Raw genomic sequence first — 18,987 nt, forward strand, 5'->3', positions numbered from 1 at the left:
AAAATATGATAATAGATAAAGCATTGAAAACAGATGTGTTCTTACCATGGAGTACTTTTTGATAATCCCTGTGGCATCTCCATGATAAATATACACTGCTCCACTGTAGTCATCCTCTTTAGGGGCTCCAATGGCTACATCTGCAATGACAAAAACATTTCATCAAAACTACTATATTTTACATGCATGTAGTGTTAACTGAGCTGAATGGTGTATGCGTAGCAAGCTGTTACAGTAAGAATCTTAATAGACAATTAGGAGTGGTTAGTGGCTGTAAAACTCTTGTGAGAGAGTGGAAACAAGACTATAAAGGTCTGGCAGAAGCACAAAAACAACGCTGTCCCTAATCCTCCATTTCCATTTGGGAATATTTCTATTAAAAACAAGTAGTTTATTTTTAAACTAAAGTAGGAAAAAAAAGTTTGGTTAACATTTGGGCCCCTAAATCTTAACCAAACTTTAAATGTAGAGTCTGAAAATTTATTTTCATATTAATATTAGACAATGCAAACATTTACACTTGTTAATACAATATAAAGAACTTATTGAATTATTGACATTTTGTGCTATTTCATTCCTATTCATTATTTGATTTAGTCCTAATGTAGTAAGGGTTATTCAGGGCTAATTTAGGTTTAGTCTATATTAGTTATAGACCTAGGTTTAATGTGGTGACTTTTGTAAGCTTTGAGACAGTTTCAGTTTTAAAGTTTCAAAAATTTTCAATTCATGTTTTAGTGTCTAATATAAAAAAGAAATCCCCATTATTTCAGTTTTCAATATTTAATGTTTTTTGTGGGTATTCTTCTCTAATGATGCGTACAGAAAGCAGTGGTGGAGTTGTAAGTACATTTCCCCCGACAAGTGACTGAACTGGTGTCTCGTTGAGAGAGTGACATATTTCATGGTGAGTTATATCTTACAGCTGCCATCTTTCTGCACACAGCCCGCACGATGCCAGGCTGCAGGCGCTGGAGCAGATCTCACACAGATGAAGCCAAGTACCAGAGTCTGGTTCAAAAACTAATCCAAGAGGACACGTGTCCGAAGCATATGTGCAGGCACGTGTGGACCGTAGACTGGGCATTACATCAAACGGGCATAACATCAGTGGGTGGGATACAGAATGTGTGTTTAGGAACATGCAAACAAATATTTACTTGGACTGTCACAATAGAACTTGAAAAATGTCAGTCACAGGGCTGTGGTTGACAAAAGAAGTCTCACCAAAAATGACTATGTGAAAAGGCAGATTAAGCTGTCCACTCGCTCCAAATATACATATTATAAAAGGACTACAGCCTTAATCAGTAACATAAACTCCCATTAACTCTCAAAGATGGGAAACAATAACATAGGCTAATTGGTCTTGAATGGTCATAACTGTCATGGATAAAGTTATAAATTTGGTTTTAGAGTTACAGATTACATCAGTTTCTATCAATTTGATGTTTTGATGTTTTGATTTGTGTCCAAGCAAAATAGGAGAAAACAACATTTTCAAGATCAAATAAAAGAGTTAGAACAACAAATGAATAATGAGTTTTGTTGGACTAACCATAGATCTAAACAACCCCCCTGGTCCACTGTAATTAATCTCAACTCTCAATGACAACAACAACAACACAAGTCTTTTAGCAGTACACAATATCTTCTGAGTCAAATGATACACAGGACTGAAATAAACTTTAAGGGCCTCTGGACATTATTACCTTGTGGTTAACTTAAGATTTAGTAGTAGTAGTAGTAGTAGTAGTAGTAGTAGTAGTAATAGTAGTAATAGTAGCAGTAGTAGTAGTAGTAGTAGCAATAGCAGTAGTAGTAGTTGTAGTAGCAGTAGCACTAATAGTAAAACCATTGGACAATGAAATATAAGACAAAGAAATACATATATGAAACTCTGAGGCTGGTGTTTTCAGTACATTTATATTATACCACAATCTAAACTGATTACAAGATTGTGGGAACCTTATCGTTGTACAAGACATTATCAAATTATCTACAATGCAGCTGCTAGCCACAATAGTTGGTCTGCTTGCCAAAATATGCACAAAATGTATATGTCCAGAAAGGCTGCAGTCAAAAAGTATATTAATATACTTGTTGACTATAGGTAAAATTACAAAATAAAGTTTAAACTATAAGTAATTTTGAGTGTAGCCTATCTGATCCTATCTTGCAATAAAACATAGAAAAACTAATAAGATTAATTGTTCCTAGGTTATTAGCACTTAAATCCAAGCCAAAATCAAAATAGCCCATTAAACTTGGGTGAATTAAGGTAAATTAAGTGTTTTTAGTATCTTAATCCTCTACAGAATCTCTTAAACAGATCTTAATCCTGTTGTCAATGACCCATTACTTAATAAACATAGCTTAGTGCATTTAATGAGAACCTTGTACTATAAATAAGCCCTGACTGACCTTGATAACCATCATCGTCTATGTCCCCAATCGCCGCGATGCTCTCCCCAAAGTGTGCATTGTACGCATTGTCTCCGGTCAGCACGCCACCCTCCTCCATCACACCCTGAAAACAGAAGCAGGAAAAACAATGTCAACAGATGAAAGACTACAAATGAACAGCCCTCCGAAGCACAATGAAAACCTGCATCTTTTATCTGATTTATCTCGAATTCCTGAGCTCCACAACAGTTACTTGGCTGTCATCCAAACGTTTAACAACCAGTAAATCATAAATAAGGGTAAAAACCAGAAGGTTAAATCTTGGCAGGATGACTAATTCCACTGATGCACTATATACTGTGATGACACGCGATGAGTTAGGTTCAGAAATAAACAGAGCATGTGCGAAAAATCAACACTGCTATGGATTTAAAGGAGCCATATAACAGTTTTCTCCTGTTACTTAGCATTAAACTATAACGATATAAAGATCATCAGTTTACATTTTGTTCTTTGCAAAACTTATTATTAATCTGAAATGGCTTAATAATAGAAATTGCGAAACCTGCCTCTGTATAGTGGTATTTCACGGTAGCAAGAAGCCCATTTTCATTTGCATGTTTTTAATATTGAGGAATGGTTACTGATTTTTTTGTCTTAATCTGTCAAATAATTGCAGATATGTACAGAAATGTGAGCAGGTTTGGGGGTAAGTGAAAACAGGATTTTTCTGAGCACTCTGCCTCGAATGCAAAACAATTCAGAATAACTAAAATATACATCAATTAGAATACAACTTTTGGTAAGCTAATAATGAGGGAGAACCATTGTAACCTGGTAAAAAGCTTATAAAGGTTGATTTTTACATATGTCCTCTTTACAATGTTCACTGTAGAGCCATAAATCTATCTCTTCTCTGTTATGGTCTTAGGTTACTGGTTCATTGCGTGTCTTACTTACATTGCCTTTGCTGAGGTACACAGACACTTGGCCCTCGTCCCGGAGCTGGCTATGCATGGGAGCTCCCACCAGCAGGTCAGACAGCCCGTCCTGGTTCAGATCCACAGCACACAAAGAGGAGCCGAAGTAAGAGCCCATCTGAAACACAAGCAACAGGTTAGCGTTAGCTACTGTTAGCTCTTGGCTATTGTGCTGGGTAGACTTAATTAAGGATGTAAACAAAAATATTGCTTACAGTGAGTGAAAATTACTAAAACTTCAACTACAATAAAAAATGTCAAAATACTCCTATTAAAACATTAGATAGTAGTAATTTAAAGACTTGTTCTTAAACCACAAAACATTTAACATTTTAAAAAGCTGTGAACTCTTGTTGTGAAAGTGATTATGCTCAGACTAAACCCAGAGCTAAATTGGTCTAGACCAAGACTAAATCAAGACTAAACTGGGTTGGAACCAGGACCAAACCTGACATTGTTAGCGCACCCTTAATCCTCATTATAGGCCTATGTAACAGAACTAGCTGGCAACCACTTATATCTGTCCCACAGTTTGAGGTTGGATAATAATAGCACTGGGTGAGATAATCCAGTGGACATTGGCATGACTGACACAAGACAAAATCTGAGCGGATTTACTCCCACTTTAATATCTTTCCCAAAACTGAATGAATATTTACTCAACGTTTACCTTTAGCCACTCCAACTTCCTTTTGTTTACTTTGAATGGAAAGCATTAGCTACCTCTGAACCTGCTTTCTCGCAAGTCATTTTCCCCTGGACTATCCAAACACTTAATGCAGACATAAACAGTGCACTTCTAACAACAGGATAATTACAGTCCTGTTTTTGCTTTGCATCTGAATAACTCAACCACATAATCTCCACAGCGGGCGACAATAAACACAGCACACCCATGTCCTTTTCATGTTAGCATTAGTGGGACATAGCCTCGATCCAATATGTTTGCTGATCTGAAACAGGACAGGAACTCCATATGACCACATCCTACCATTTTCCCTGAGGCTTGAAAAATCTTCACCAAAGATCCTCCATCAATTTTGAAAATGTAAACCTGCAAAAGACAAGCAAATGGTGTCAGACATGCCTAACAGTGTTAGTATCAAAGTTACATTTTATAACTTCATCATTGTATAAGTTCAAGAGGCATCTCCTTTGACTTGTTTTGAGATGTGAAGTAAACATTTGATGTGACAGAACATGTGAGCTGATTTCTTTACTTTGTCTTGAGGCAACTATTTCCAAAGGGGAAATGAAACACTTCTTAGAGCCACAAGACTCCATTGATTGGGACCTGGAAAAATCAGTTTGACTGTTGACATTATAATATTTTGATAGTTTTTTTGTGTTAAAAATAACAGTGTTTTGGGTATTAAGTAAATACAAAATTATGAAGAAGTGGAAAAGATTTTGGTGACATTTTAAAAAGGGGTTTCCAAGAAAAGGGTTAAACACAGAGGAATGCAATTGAAATAGATTAATATATCTGGACAACACATTAAAATTGGTTTTATTTTTGCTGTTTAAGTTGGAAATCTCTGTCTGATTTTCCTTTCCACTGTAAGACAATTATGTTTACTTGTCCTATTAGTGAGTGATTATCTTCAAAGTAACATACTCAATGAGTTACAAGGTTAGTGCATACAATAAATCCTATGGTTTTAAACAATGAGGGAGAGAGGAGGATGTCCGTACTTTGCCACTGCCACTGTGCTGGGGCGCCCCGGCTGCGATGTCGATCACATTGTGAGAGGAGAAATGTCCCGCGGTCACAGCGTAGCCTGAGGACACAGACACAGTCACTGAGCAGCAGGACATCACCTTTCAGCGCAATTCACTCCAGATTTATGACTACGACAAAGATGTCTGTGCATTCACTCTCACCGAGGTAGCTATATCTATGTGAGTCCACTTCTTCCTGGTTGGGGCTGTAGAAGGTGTCAGAAGTCAGATTGTACACTTTGATTGTCCCGGTCCAGTAGTATGACCCAGGAGCCCCCATGACCACCAGCTCCTGAAATGCAAATGCAGCCCCTCTGGTCACATATGTGTAGTGTGAAACCATATAATAAACCCGCGGTAGTAAAAGGAAACACAGAGCTGGGTGAAGCCCTGGTTAACCATCGGCCACAGCTTGGTTTGCACTATCTGCTCTTAACCACATGTCCAGATGGCACACATGTTTGTACTAATGTATTGAGGAGAAAACATATATAAGGATGCATGTAAGTAAATATTGCTTAGTACTATCAGTATAGAGTATTTTTGGTTGCTTATTGTCAAATGTGACACTTTACAGACACTCAAATATCATCAATTTGATATAAATCAAAGGGGAGCACATTTACCCTAAAACCAACCACAGTATGATGTCTTTTCCCCTTGTCCCTGTGGCATGCCTGCTTGAGCTTTGATATTTTTCAGGAATTTGCTCTGATCTTGGTCCTATAAAACGACATGTTCACACATTTCTGTTGCTGTTTTGATGTTTGGAGGTTGCAAGCTAGAAATAATGATATGGGAAACAAGGCAAAAAAATTGCCTGTCCATCATGGCAGCAGTGGTCGTATCAGCCTGGTCTGAGACAGAGGAGAGGACACCAACAGTTGGCCTTCGTTTTCACTTGAATTCTTCACATTCTTTCAGAGGGGGGTCCCTCAAACGTTTTACCAGATCAATGCTGACATACCCCATCTGTGAAACCCATGTCTAATGGGCTCCTAAATACACTAAAAGTCAATGAAAAACTATATGTAGAGGCACATCATAGTAACATAATTCAAATGTTCATTTCAAGTCAGTGGTCTGTCATTGTGTACACTTTTATTTTTTTATTGCTGATTGAAAGTTGTTACAAATATGTTCTATAAAATTAGGCTGCATAATCTAATGTCCCTAGGAACTGAATTCTAGTGTAATTATCTTTTTTTATCCATACAAGGTTTTGGCACTGAAATTATTGTTTTGGATTAGATTAGCCTTGAGGATAGGATGTATTTTATATAATCAAAGTCAAAAAACCCATCAATTTTCCTGTTTTTTCTGAATATACACGTAATCTGTTTCAGTTTATTAAAATGAGTTGCATGTCCATGTACTTTCTCTTGAGACTTTTCTAAGTTTCCTATAGAGGCATGTGTCTCCATGCTGTATACTTATCACTTATACCAAATGGGAACAGATTAACCTAAAAGCTCTTTGTGCCATGTGAGGATTCATTTAAAGCCATTTCACAGCCCCCTGTATCATTCAATACGCCTCAAATTGACTGTAACTGGAACCCGAGACAGAGGTCCAGTAGTGCACACAGACAACATGAGGAAAGAATTATAAAGGTAATCTATAGAAAACAAATGTCCGAATGGGTTAAAACTACATGCATCATGCTTCCGGACTTCCAGAAAAAAGTAAAATGCAGTTAGCTGTTTCTGTGATGATGATCAAATAACTTTTCATGAATGATCACGGTGATATTTTTAGTAATTCTGGGGGGTTACCATGAAGGTGCACTATGTAACTTTTTTGGTAAAGGGTCTGCCACCAACTTGTCTCCAAGGAAAATTTACAAAGTTTGGCATTTAATGTATCCATTTCCATGTAGAAAAGCAGCCACTGATGGTAAGAATGCAGTGATATCAAAGTAAAGTACATTGAGCAATAAAAACATTTGGAATTAAATTTATATATATATGTATATATATATATATATATATATATATATATATATATATATATATATATATATATATATATATATATATATATATATATATATATATATATATATATATATGTGTGTGTGTATATATATATATATATATATATATATATATATATATATGTATGTATGTATGTATGTATGTGTATATATATATATATATATATATATATATATATATATGTATGTATGTATGTATGTATATATATATATATATATTTGATATCTATATAAGATATAAGATATAATGGTTTAATGCCATACTGTGGAACATTTCAGAGAAAGCAATCACATCTCCATAGAGACAAGAAGTTGGCAGAATCTCCACCAAACTTCCAAGAGAAAAGCATGGCTAAGGCTTTATCCATCTGCAATAAAGGAGCTCAGCTCAGGATATCTCCGATAGCTTTACACCATTGTTATTTTACGCATAATTGAGTGAAAGTTAAACAAAGCCTTGTCCTTTAAATTGACATGTGTTTGACCATCCTCTCAGAAAACATACACAGTTTATACACTGATGCTGTTTGAGGGAAATGAGGGTCCCACACATGAGGGGTGATGTCATGGCTGAGTGAGGAACAGCAGACGTCAGTTACAGAACAGGAAGTGTGTGTATTTTCTTTATCTGTGGAAACACTGGGGGTCGCACAGGGCCTTCCTCTGTCCATGGAAACATATACGCCACAATTATCAGTGGTCAAATGCAGTGGCTGCGGGGATACAAACCCTCTCTTATGTTCTAATCTAATGGGCCGGAATTTACAGATCAGCTGAGGTGGTCTTTGACAAAATCAGTGCAGTGTAACGTGAGGTGATGAAGAGAGATTTGTTAGGTCATTTGTTTTAATGAGGAACACTGAGAGGGCTGCAGTAACCATAGATAGACATGTAGTTTTAAACTAGACCAATTTTATTTCTGTTCATTGGGATGAGAAGTGCATGGGACTTCATCAGAACTTCAAACAAAGCCAGGGCTAACTCAAATATAATTAGACCACTGGGGCACATCATGAAAGCTTTATCATGTAAATGATGAATTTGGATTATAATGTACAAAGCTTGTGTTACAATACTGATAGGATAATAATGGGTTGTGTGTAAACAATGTTCTGATGCGAAGTCAAAATCTTTACAAGAAAAACTGAGTGTTTCTTGTCTGCATCAAAAGAGAGCTCTGGTGTCATCCATTCACACATGTGGTTTAGGAGATAATATAGTAAATGTGTTAGAAAGAGGCACTGAGAATTACAGAGATTATGAAGACGAACAGGGATTGTTACTGACCTCGGTGAATACGCCAGCAATCCCGGCTTGGCACGAGCCGTGCTCTTCCCCATATTTCTGCTTATAGTCTGTAAGAAAAAACAAACCACAAATTATTTCACTGTGTGCTTGAGCCAGAGTTTACTGGAGTTTTTCCTGCATTCCATATGGAGCTACTCAAGTCCCAGTCTCATCCAGAGGAACCAGGGGCACCAGCAGACACAGGCAGACGGGGTGCAGCCAGGTCTATACAAAGATCACGGACTAAGAATCAGGGACTAAACCAAGTTCAAACTAGAACTAAGGACTAAACCAGGTCTAAACCAGGACTAGAGACTAAACCACTTCTAAAACAGGACTTTAATACTAAATCAAGTCAAGCCAAGTCAGGACATAACCTACTGAGAACTGAACTAATATCCAAAGGCATAAGATGAAAACAAGGATGAATTCAGGATTGAACCAAGTTCGTGGCACAACTAAATCCAGGGTCTTAGGACAAAAGAACTTAACTATAACCACAGCAGTATATTTTAAAAATGAGCTCCAACCAAAGAATCAAAAGGGTTATAAAAGCTAACTCCAAACTGAAATAATCAGGACATGACCCCCTGAAAACCACTAGATCAAGCCTGTGAACCTACACTGTTCTCCTTTCAACAGTTTGGGAACCACCACATTCTACAAGATCCTCGACTCTGGTGGTGGGGGACTCAGTTCTCACGTTACAAAAATATTGAGTTTGGATTTGGGGAAAATGCATTGTAAACACAGTCCCCTACGAACTCTTGGCTTCTCAAGCAGCCAACAAGAGTCAAGAGAGGAAGTGCGACTCTGGTAACGTAAAATAAAAAACATAACACCCAACATATGCGCACATTTAAATGACTCAGCTTAATGCCAATTATATAACGCATTCTTCTACACATGTGTAACAGGCTAATAATTCTATAAAATCTATAGAAGGCAAAGCAACCTGCAGTGCAAATGGCTCTTTTTGAGTCGGTTCAAAACAGAAACATTCTTTGGATAGCATGAAGGTTTTGGCAGAAAATTATGGAAAACCACTGTTCCTTATCAAGCTGCTCGCTAAAAGGTGTTACATTGTAAAAGTATGTGCCCCACATGTATTACTCAATTATTTGACACTTTAAGGTAACAGTGTTTTTAAATTATGATGTAGCCAGAGTGTAGACTTGAGAAGGACCCCACAAGGATTTCAAACTGCTACTAGAGTATTCAGAGCCAGACCAAAGGCATGTGGGGCTGCTAACGGTAATGTAGTGCTGACTGTAGCCATCACGTGCGATCATGACAACACTAACCACAACACAAGAGCCAGGAGGAGGATTATTACCAGGAGGATGGGATGTTTTTTTTCATGCTTTCTTTTATAGTGCAATGACGCATACTTACCTGTTTTACAAGCCTTTAAAAAGTGTGAGAATGGATGTAGTTTTGTCTTGGCTGTTGCAGTTTACAGCATTTGTGGTTTAAAAACAACAGATTTTTGCACATGTTTTTGTTATATCATAATATGACTGATATACTATTTCCCCTTTGCTTCAAATATTTACACTTCTTATACATGATCTGTACATTTCTCAGCTACAAGTACCATGTTCCTGTGTGCACAAACTTGTAATTTATGCAGTAGGAGACACATTTATAAAACAACGCACATGTGAACTCCAAATCTGGGGTTGGTGATTACATATTTTTAAAGTGCTGGAATGACTTTGATGAATATTTGTTCTTAATGTGTCTGGCGTGTCATTAAAGATTGTTTTCATCAGCTTGATTTAATGAATGATGTGTTTTTGTGTTGGATGCTCTGCTTTGAATACCAACAGTTTTCCTGGGACCAATGTTTGTGACTTTGGCTGGCTCTACGTGGCTCAATTCTTTAAAAGCAATTTCCTGTATTTGAAATGTTTTGTATATTTTGGCAGGTACCATGGCCTCTACGACCAGGATAAAATACATTCAGATTCAAATCATGTTCCTTGATTTTTGTTTTGCACAGATTTCCGATTTCCAATAGCACAATATTGTAACAATAGACTTTGGGATTGGATATCTAAAAGCGATCATTATCGACAAAATCTTCCATTCTGCTGTGCAAAAGCGCCCATAGAGATGCATTAGCCAAAACAATGTTAAAAGTAAACAAAGGTGGAACAAGCTAATAAGTTGCTGGGTGCGTGTATTTACCTTCATAACAGGGGATAAGTGGCCTGGTTTTACCCTGTAGATTGGGAGAGATGATGGAGCAGTATCCATGGGGTAAAATATACTCTGAGTCGTAATAGACGTTCTTCCATCGGTGAGCACAGGCCTATGAGAGAAGGAAGTGGTGTGAAAAAAGCCAAAGAATAACATATATGTATTACACTACTAGATTAAAACATGGTATATGTACATTGTGTAATTTATTGATTTTATTCAGTATTTTGCATAATGTTTAAATAAACTTAAACCTGTAGCTTTTGTACTAAAAACTGAACTTTTGTACTTTGTGGGAACACCAACTAAAAACAACTGGCTGTACATCAACAAGGGAAAATGTCACTGACACAGTACACAAACAGTGAGAGGCGGGAGGCAGAGGCTGAATCGGTGAGTGCCTAAGCCCCTCTCACCAAGCTGGAGTCAGTGCGTCTGTGCGGCTGTCATCATTGTCAATAAAAAGGGGTCAATTAAAGAGCAGCCAGGCCTGACCATAAGGGCTTTGGTCTGTGGTGTGAATATCTCCAATCTGAGCTTCCCAAAAAGATTTAATAAGTGAAGATAGATAGTTGTCAGCTAATTTTCTCATTAGGGTTGTAGTAAAAATCAACATGTTTCCAAACAGATTATCTTAAATAGGAGTGGTTCTGGTCTGGACAGCAGGATGCAATTATGTCCATTAGCAGTTTATTGCTTCTCACTTTACAATATGAAATTCATTTTTCTTTGCAAGTAGGGTATTGTCTGTTTCAACTAAAGAAGCTTATTTCTGGCAAGCCCGACACAAACAGCCAAACAAACAGCTGTTTCTTCTCAAATCCATTCAGGAAACAGTTTTAAAATGTCCACTTGAGGTGAACGATTTGCAGAAATATCACGTTATACCCTTGAAATATTTAGTTTGTTTTTATTACTTCTTTTTGACATGTGTTTGCTGTTTTTAATATATCACTTCATATTCTATACTTGCATATTTCCACAACATTTAACAACTTTTTTGATCATTTTTTTTTTATACATCTATATCTCTTACCACTTTTGCATATGCATTTCAGATAATCCATGACATAAAATCCACATCAAACGCCACCCATTGGTTTAAAATATTGGAATAGGAAACACTCCAAAACACACCAGAGTAATATTTAATAATATTCTAAACTAAATATCTTAGATACTTATATCTGAAATGATGTGTTAAACCAAACATGACACTGTTGATTTGGGACAGTGCAGAGTGGTCAGAGTGTATGTGTGGTAATAAGTGACCTCCCTGGGGGATTGTGGTGGTGCACCCCGAGGCTCTTCGATGCTCCTCCACAGACAGAGTTCACTTAATTTCCCCTTGAATTGTTTAACCCCAGCAGCCCCCCGCCCCCACACATAAAACAGCCAAGCCAAATCAAGCCAGAGTTTGAGGCCACACATAACATTAGATGGACTAGATATCAGAGAATAAAAATGATACTTCTCCAGAATAAGAAAATACACAACCTTTGCATACATAGCATAATATAATAGCAGCAGTAGCATGAATGCAGGGTCAGTAGAAATTGTTTTTGTAGCAGTATTTTATTAAAAGTAGTAGTAGTGGTTGTGGAGGTATACCAATAGTGTTAATACTAAACAGTTGACAAAAGTACCATATCATGTGTAGTTTTGATTTGACAAAGTTTTGTAATTATTTAATACTTTTATTTACTTTGTGGTCCATTATCCATTGCAGCATACTAAACCATGACTTTTACCGATTAACACTAACAATAGGAGTGCATGGTCTCTACACTGCAACTGACTTTGAGTGAAGCTCTTCTAAAAACACTGAAGTCCTCTTGGTTTTCTGCTCTGATAGAGAATGACCATATAAGGAGTGTGTGCATGTCATGTTCTACTCTGTTAAAGACCTCACTAGTTACAAACAGGACCCCCAGATTAAATCAGCACCATACAACATCTGCCCCACAGCCTTTCCCCTCTGCATGCATGGAAATGTGACGCCATTCAAATAAAAAAAAAAACCTACTGCATTACAGTAACACGTGGACAGGGTCTGTCTGCATGTAAAAGTCAGCTGTTATACAATTCAAAGCTCAGATTCTAAGAGTTGACATATCCAACACGGTTTGACTGAAGGACTACAAAGGCCAAGAGTAAATGGGCCGGAAGGCTCGCCAACAAATTCCACTAAAATGGAAAAAAGGCCAGACAAACAGTGAAAGTGGATATAGTTTTGAAAAGGCCAAATAGGTATCTTGACATACTCTACCGTCAAAAGTTTGGACACATCGTTTTGTTCAATGTTTTTTTTTTTTCTTTATGTTTCCTACTTTCTACATTTTATATACATACAGAAGACATCAAATATATGAAGTAAGATGTGGGATTATGTAGATTGGTACATATCTATCCATTGATAGTCAATGTAAAAAAACAAGGAAGTAAAGACGAAACATAAATGAGTCTATGTCCAAAATGTTGACTGGTAGTGTATACTGAAAGGATTTCCAAGATAATAGTTTTGAACAGCAGAAAATTTTGACTACTTGCATTTTTGAAATAGGCTATTACAATATAGATAGCAGCTAATATGAACAATTTTGACTCTCACACCATATTTAAGAATCCCATTTCATATCAAAATCAATAAGTCATGGCTTCTAGTTTGTGCCCTTGTTAAAAATCATGGTTTCATACAAACTGAGGAACAACAACAACAAAAAAAAAACATACAAAATGGGAAAAAAATTGGCAAATGTCACAAACATATTGATGTACAAACTGTCTAGTCCATTGTCACCCTCAGACTGATCTGCCACCTGATCTGCCAGGCCCTCAACGTTCTACAGTATCTGTTCACTGCATGGGAGCAGGGTTAAGCTTTAATGAAGCCTGCACCTGAATGGGACCACCACTGAGAGGTTGAAGACCAAATAAACTCTTCCATTTGAACTTTGATCTGAGCAAACACTCACCAAAGCACCTCTGGGAGTAACTCCAACAGATACTTTTAACTGTAGCATTTCTCCATTTATAACTGTCTATCCAATTTTAACAAACTGTAACTTTGTAAGTGCAAAACAAGCTGCATTTATTCGGTATCCTTATGTAACTGCAAATAACTAATAATAAGATTTGTATCTCTTTATAAGAGTTTTGGTCTCTAATAGAACAAATCTTTCAAAGTTCACACTTCAGTTCAGGTTTTAGGAGTGAAAACATGTAACAAAATAAGAGGCTCACTGACAGTCTTAAAAGTGGGTGAGCAGCTGCGGTATAACAGTGTGGTTTAAGCCCAGACATTTGCTACAATGATGTTGGTATAACCACTTTTATGAGTGTAAATGGCACTGTAAATCTTAACATGTAAATTTATTTCAGACTTAACTGGTCTTCTAACTTAAACTAATTATATTTATATTGTTTACTCTTATTTATTGTAACACAGAAAAAACACACATAATAAAATTATTTATTATAATTGGGGAACAACTGCTCCAATCTTTCCTTCAGGCTAAGGAAATCCCTCATAATGCAATGTGTCCCAGGAGTAATATAAAATGTCATATCAATAATGCATTGTAGTCTAAAATTCCCCAAGAGACTTTAATTAGCTCAGTCAATTGATTGTTGTATTGTTTGGTCCTTTTCTTTGGAAGATGCATGATTTTACACTGTTTTTCAAGATGTGGTAAGGACCTTACCAGGATTTTGCCGTTGGTTTTGTCCTGCCGAGCCAGACTGACCCCCATCCATTCGTCGTCTCGGTCGCCTTGGCAGGTCTTTCCACACGACTCCCTGGGCCTGTTTCCTGAACAACAGAAAAACGGATTGTACACACTGAGTCATTAACAAGGAGGAACTGCAATGACTTCAGCTATTGTCAGCATCTTTGGCTGGACTTTCTATTGTAGACCAATCATAGACTGTATATACAGTATGAGACCAATTTATGCGGCACACGTCCAAATGTCTTCCCAGGAGGATTAAGCAGACAGGAAGCATGACAAAACCCCTATTCTAAATTTGGTGTGAACTAGAATTAAAGCAGATATGGAGTTGAGCAACAGATTTAAATGTAGTCTAAACCACAACTGGACAAGCAGCCTTAAAACAAGTCAAAACTGGACCAACTCTTGACTAAACCAGGCTCTTTTGCAAAATAAAAAATAAAAAATAAATAAAACATGTATTGTTACTCGAAGTGGGGTTGCCTCTCCACAAATCTGACCTGTAACCTGGTCAGGTGGCTTCACTTGTTTGTCTCCAGAAAGTTTAATGTTATATATGTTTAACATACCAGGCGAATTACCACCAGAAAAGTAGCATAGTGCACCATTAAATAAAGAACTTGAAATATTTAGTATCGGACAATGCACAGGAAGAGCTCTGTGTGATGCTGTCTGCAATCAGGGCAGTTGCATTAAGACATGATGCCGGTTTCACGCCTCTAACATATGAATGCATGTTTACAGCCACTGTCTCAAATGCCAACTTATCTTTTAACACAACTGTGCGATATGATAACCGCACGTGATAAATTACCACAGCTGATTTAATGACACAGTTTTAAATAGAGGAGTTAGCCACATGCGCACTCCCCAACCCTTATCTGTTCTCAGAAACTCATGATAAGAGTTCAAAGCACAAACAGGAAACTGGGCCACAAACAGTAGAGATGTGAAGCTCTGAGTAAGGTAGAAATTGAGCACTTATGCAGAATTTTACTTCAAAATATTAAAAATAAGCTTATGTGGGGGTATAGTCCTTTAGTTGTTTAACTGATCAGTCATTTTGATTAGAAAACTTATTATTTTGTTTGGATTATAAGGAAAACAGTAGAAAAGATGCATGGAGTCTAACATGGAGTTTTTTGAGTCAATGGATAAAACTGAATTTTAACATGCTTTTAGATATTATTTTCTTTACATAGTAGTTTTTGCTTATTCTAATTCAAAGTCATGCTACTGTTTAGTTGATTAATGGATGCACAAGGCATAACATCTAAGGATTTCTTTAGTTCATTACAGCCTGGATTGTATTAAATATTATCATTTTTAGCATGCAAGAAAAGCTATTTTGTTACAAGAACAAGAAAGATCTTATTATACTATATATATATATATATATATATATATATATATATATATATATATATATATTTTTTTTTTTTTTTTTTTTTTTTTTTTTTTGTTATCTAAACCATGCAAACCACTAATAAAATGTGTCATGAGTGTGTCTCATTAGTGTGAAAGGAAGAGCTGGTACTCCCAGAGGGACTGTGAATGATGCAGTGATTTGCCATGAATACATGTTCTTGCTGACTAAATGATGTCAATACAGAACAGCTCATTAAAAGTATTGGAAATTGATTTCACTGGTGGTGCACTGTAATGCAAAATACTGTATATATTGATGAGGAATACAGCCCCCAATTCTACCCTACAAAAGCAAAAGGCCTTAACTCGCCAGTGTGTAAAACTGAGAAAAATGACTTGAGAGGTTCTGTTTTGTCCAGACAAAAGTATAATAGGTAGGACTCCCAAAATTTGACAACTAGTTGCTATAATGAAGAAATATTTGTATACAAAAAATACTGAGCTAAAAATTTCAAAATTGACCTTTGACCCTTTTTTGGCAGTTCCTGCACTCTGCCTTTCTATCATGTGAGAAAAATAAGTAGTCATGCAAAGCCAAAAGGCAGTAACTAACATGATCATTATTTGCTTGATTTCCACCAGACTTACATCCATTAGAAGAACACCTCACTCATCATGGTGTTTCTTTCAAAATATATAGAAGTCCTTTGGATTTCCTGTTTAGTGCTGATCAAGATCGAGCAGCAACAATTACACAGTTAAACAGTTAAACACACAAGTTAATATAGTAAGTAGTATGAATAAATACACAAAATACTTTCACATTAAAGGTAATTTAAATAAAATGAAAACAAACGTATATTAATTTAATGTGTTAAGACCCTGTGCCAAAGCTGCAAAAGAAGAAGGAGGCGAGAGGTTGGATTTTAAAATAAAATATATTATTATCTAATTCACAAACAAAACATACACTGTTACTGCCTTTGGCCTTTGCACGACTCCTTTTTTTGGCACATGATACAAAGGCAGAGTACAGGAACTGCCAAATAAGGGTTAAAGGTCAATTTTGAGCTCAGTATTTTTCACAGTATTTATTCACATGATAAGGGAGGTCTCAGCTACCCCCATAATGACATTAACTCATTTTTGACCAAACATGAAGAAGATAAAGAATTGACAAAGATATTTTAAAATGTCTTTTGATTGGGAACATTTTGCATTTGAACAAAAAAGACTCGCTTCATATTTTTTAACAAATAGCTTTTATCACATGAAACGAACAGCCCCAAAAGTGTTGTTATTTGTTAAAGATAAGAGAATGAATAAAGAATGAATAAAGCATGAGATTTGTGGCACAGATATTGCAATAATAGAGAATTATGCAGATTCCCTTGTGTTTTCTTCTTTCTCACTCTGATGTAGCATGATGGCATGCAGCTGGCTCTTTTTCTGTCACAGTTTCACAGAATCCCTGAGGTCCCTGACAGTTCAGATCCTCCGGCTCTGTGGTGCACGACCAAGTGCACTTTACTAACATGTGCTTTAGTGACACACTGACTGAGGTTAATAGTAAAGCCATATTCACCCTGCTGTCTCTGCATGGGCTAAAAGTTCTGGCGAACATGTTTGGAAAATATTAGTGCAGACATAAATCATAATTATCACAATATTTACAGTCCCGCCTCACAGAAGCTTCTTGTCTTGTGCATGTCATTATTGCAGGGCTTGTTTAAAAGAACAACAGTGGTAGTGTTAAGGGCAGTATAAGGCTGCATTATTTCAGATAAAACAAAACAGATGCTAGGGAGGACACGTGTGAGGAGGACTGAGCAGAACTGGACATAGGAGCAGAGGGAGTTTCCTGTTGAAGTAAGTGACAGCTCGTCTGAAGTCACTGTGTGTGTGTGTGTGTGTCTGCGTGTGTGGATGGGTGTAAAAGGGGGACTGACCTCTACCCATGTCCATCTCTGTGCAGCGGCGCTCGGGGTTGCTGTGAACTCGACACTTGTACACAGCTCCGGGAGATTGCACAAAACTACTGTAGGTAGAGTTCGCCCGCGGAGCCCCTACTATTACCCTGCGGGATGGGAGGAAGAACTCACTCACATGTTCCACTCCAAACTTTGCATGAGACAGTAGAAAATGCCAACAAAAACAGCGCACAATTCAGTGTTTCCTAGCAGGGCAATGCTTTAAATTACTATGAACATGCACATCTAAAAGTTTAAGTAATTTTACTGAATGCGTCCCAGCATCGTTGCCAAAAACAGGACTTACCATCTTGTGTTGTCATGATAATGCTCCAAAACAGAATAGCCAAAAAAACTAGAAGTAGGTCCGCGGAACACCAAGGGATGTTCTAGGTCTATGTTATAAGAAAAGGCCACCGAAAAGGAGAGACAGACGTAGAAAACGTGTTGAATTCCCGTTTTGCGTAGTTTCCGATGTGTAGCCATCCCTTTGCGCATCGTGCGTTATAGCGCGGTCAAAGTGTCCAAAAAGACAAAATGAAGAAAAGAGCTCCTTAAAGTGGTAAAACTGTTTAAAATAGATGAAGTTTCAGTAATAGTTGTGATGTCGTTCCACTTTTAAGCTGCAAAGGCATGAGTATAGCCTTATGAGGGAAAGTTAACGGTCCTGTAATAACGGTGCGTCAGCTCCTCTCCATTCTGTGTCAGAAAGTTGTTGCTCTCAGGCTCCCTGTCGTGGAGATAAATGTGGTTAGATGTGAAAAGTTGTCGCAGAGAAGGCGGGGTAAACACAGGAAACGAGTAGAGTTAAACGCCAAAATAAAAACAGGAAGGTAAAGTCAAACGTAACACAGTTCAAGTTGATTTTATTTTGAAAGCGTCAGTCGGATTTCATAAATTTGACCTGTGCATTGGCAGCACGCTGATCACAAGGAGACAAGAATGGGATTGAGACGCGAGCATCACATTTCAGTTGTAGGCTGCAGGAGCGCAATTCACCAAAACAGAGACGGGTGCGCACTGCTGCCACCTAACGTTAATATAAAGAGACTCACTTTAAATGACGTCAAATTTTCTTCATGGCTCGATGTGCAGCATGGCAAAACATTATTATTTTATTTTTTTTCCCATTAAACTGCTATTTAATGAACAATAGACAATTAATATGACACCAGCTTTAAGAAATTGGACAGGGATAAGATATAGATAGCAATTATGGACAATAATGGTTATAAATTAACAAATTGCTTGCAGTTACGTGTTTGTCATGTTTTAATTTGTTTGCTGAAATTTACTGCATAAAAATATTAAAAAAAAACTTT

General features: G+C 37.0%; 1 protein-coding gene across 1 annotated transcript in view; it reads right to left on the minus strand.

Moving 5' to 3' along the window:
- The window catches only part of itga9 (integrin, alpha 9), a 62,977-nt gene extending 44,583 nt beyond the window's left edge, over window positions 1-18,394 (minus strand). The window contains exons 1-11 of the mRNA XM_020921420.2: window positions 17,973-18,394; window positions 17,645-17,772; window positions 14,301-14,407; window positions 10,585-10,708; window positions 8,392-8,459; window positions 5,271-5,400; window positions 5,082-5,167; window positions 4,378-4,440; window positions 3,367-3,504; window positions 2,425-2,530; window positions 46-140 (exon numbers count right to left, since the gene is read on the minus strand). Coding sequence (XP_020777079.1) covers window positions 46-140; window positions 2,425-2,530; window positions 3,367-3,504; window positions 4,378-4,440; window positions 5,082-5,167; window positions 5,271-5,400; window positions 8,392-8,459; window positions 10,585-10,708; window positions 14,301-14,407; window positions 17,645-17,772; window positions 17,973-18,163 — 1,236 coding nt within the window. The 5' untranslated portion in view covers window positions 18,164-18,394. The remainder of the gene's footprint in view (window positions 1-45; window positions 141-2,424; window positions 2,531-3,366; window positions 3,505-4,377; window positions 4,441-5,081; window positions 5,168-5,270; window positions 5,401-8,391; window positions 8,460-10,584; window positions 10,709-14,300; window positions 14,408-17,644; window positions 17,773-17,972) is intronic.
- Between the last annotated feature and the right edge of the window lie 593 nt (window positions 18,395-18,987).

The sequence above is a fragment of the Boleophthalmus pectinirostris genome, unplaced genomic scaffold, assembly GCF_026225935.1.
Source record: "Boleophthalmus pectinirostris isolate CB_2022bp ecotype Guang Dong unplaced genomic scaffold, ASM2622593v1 HiC_scaffold_5, whole genome shotgun sequence".
Taxonomy (NCBI): Eukaryota; Metazoa; Chordata; class Actinopteri; order Gobiiformes; family Gobiidae; genus Boleophthalmus; species Boleophthalmus pectinirostris.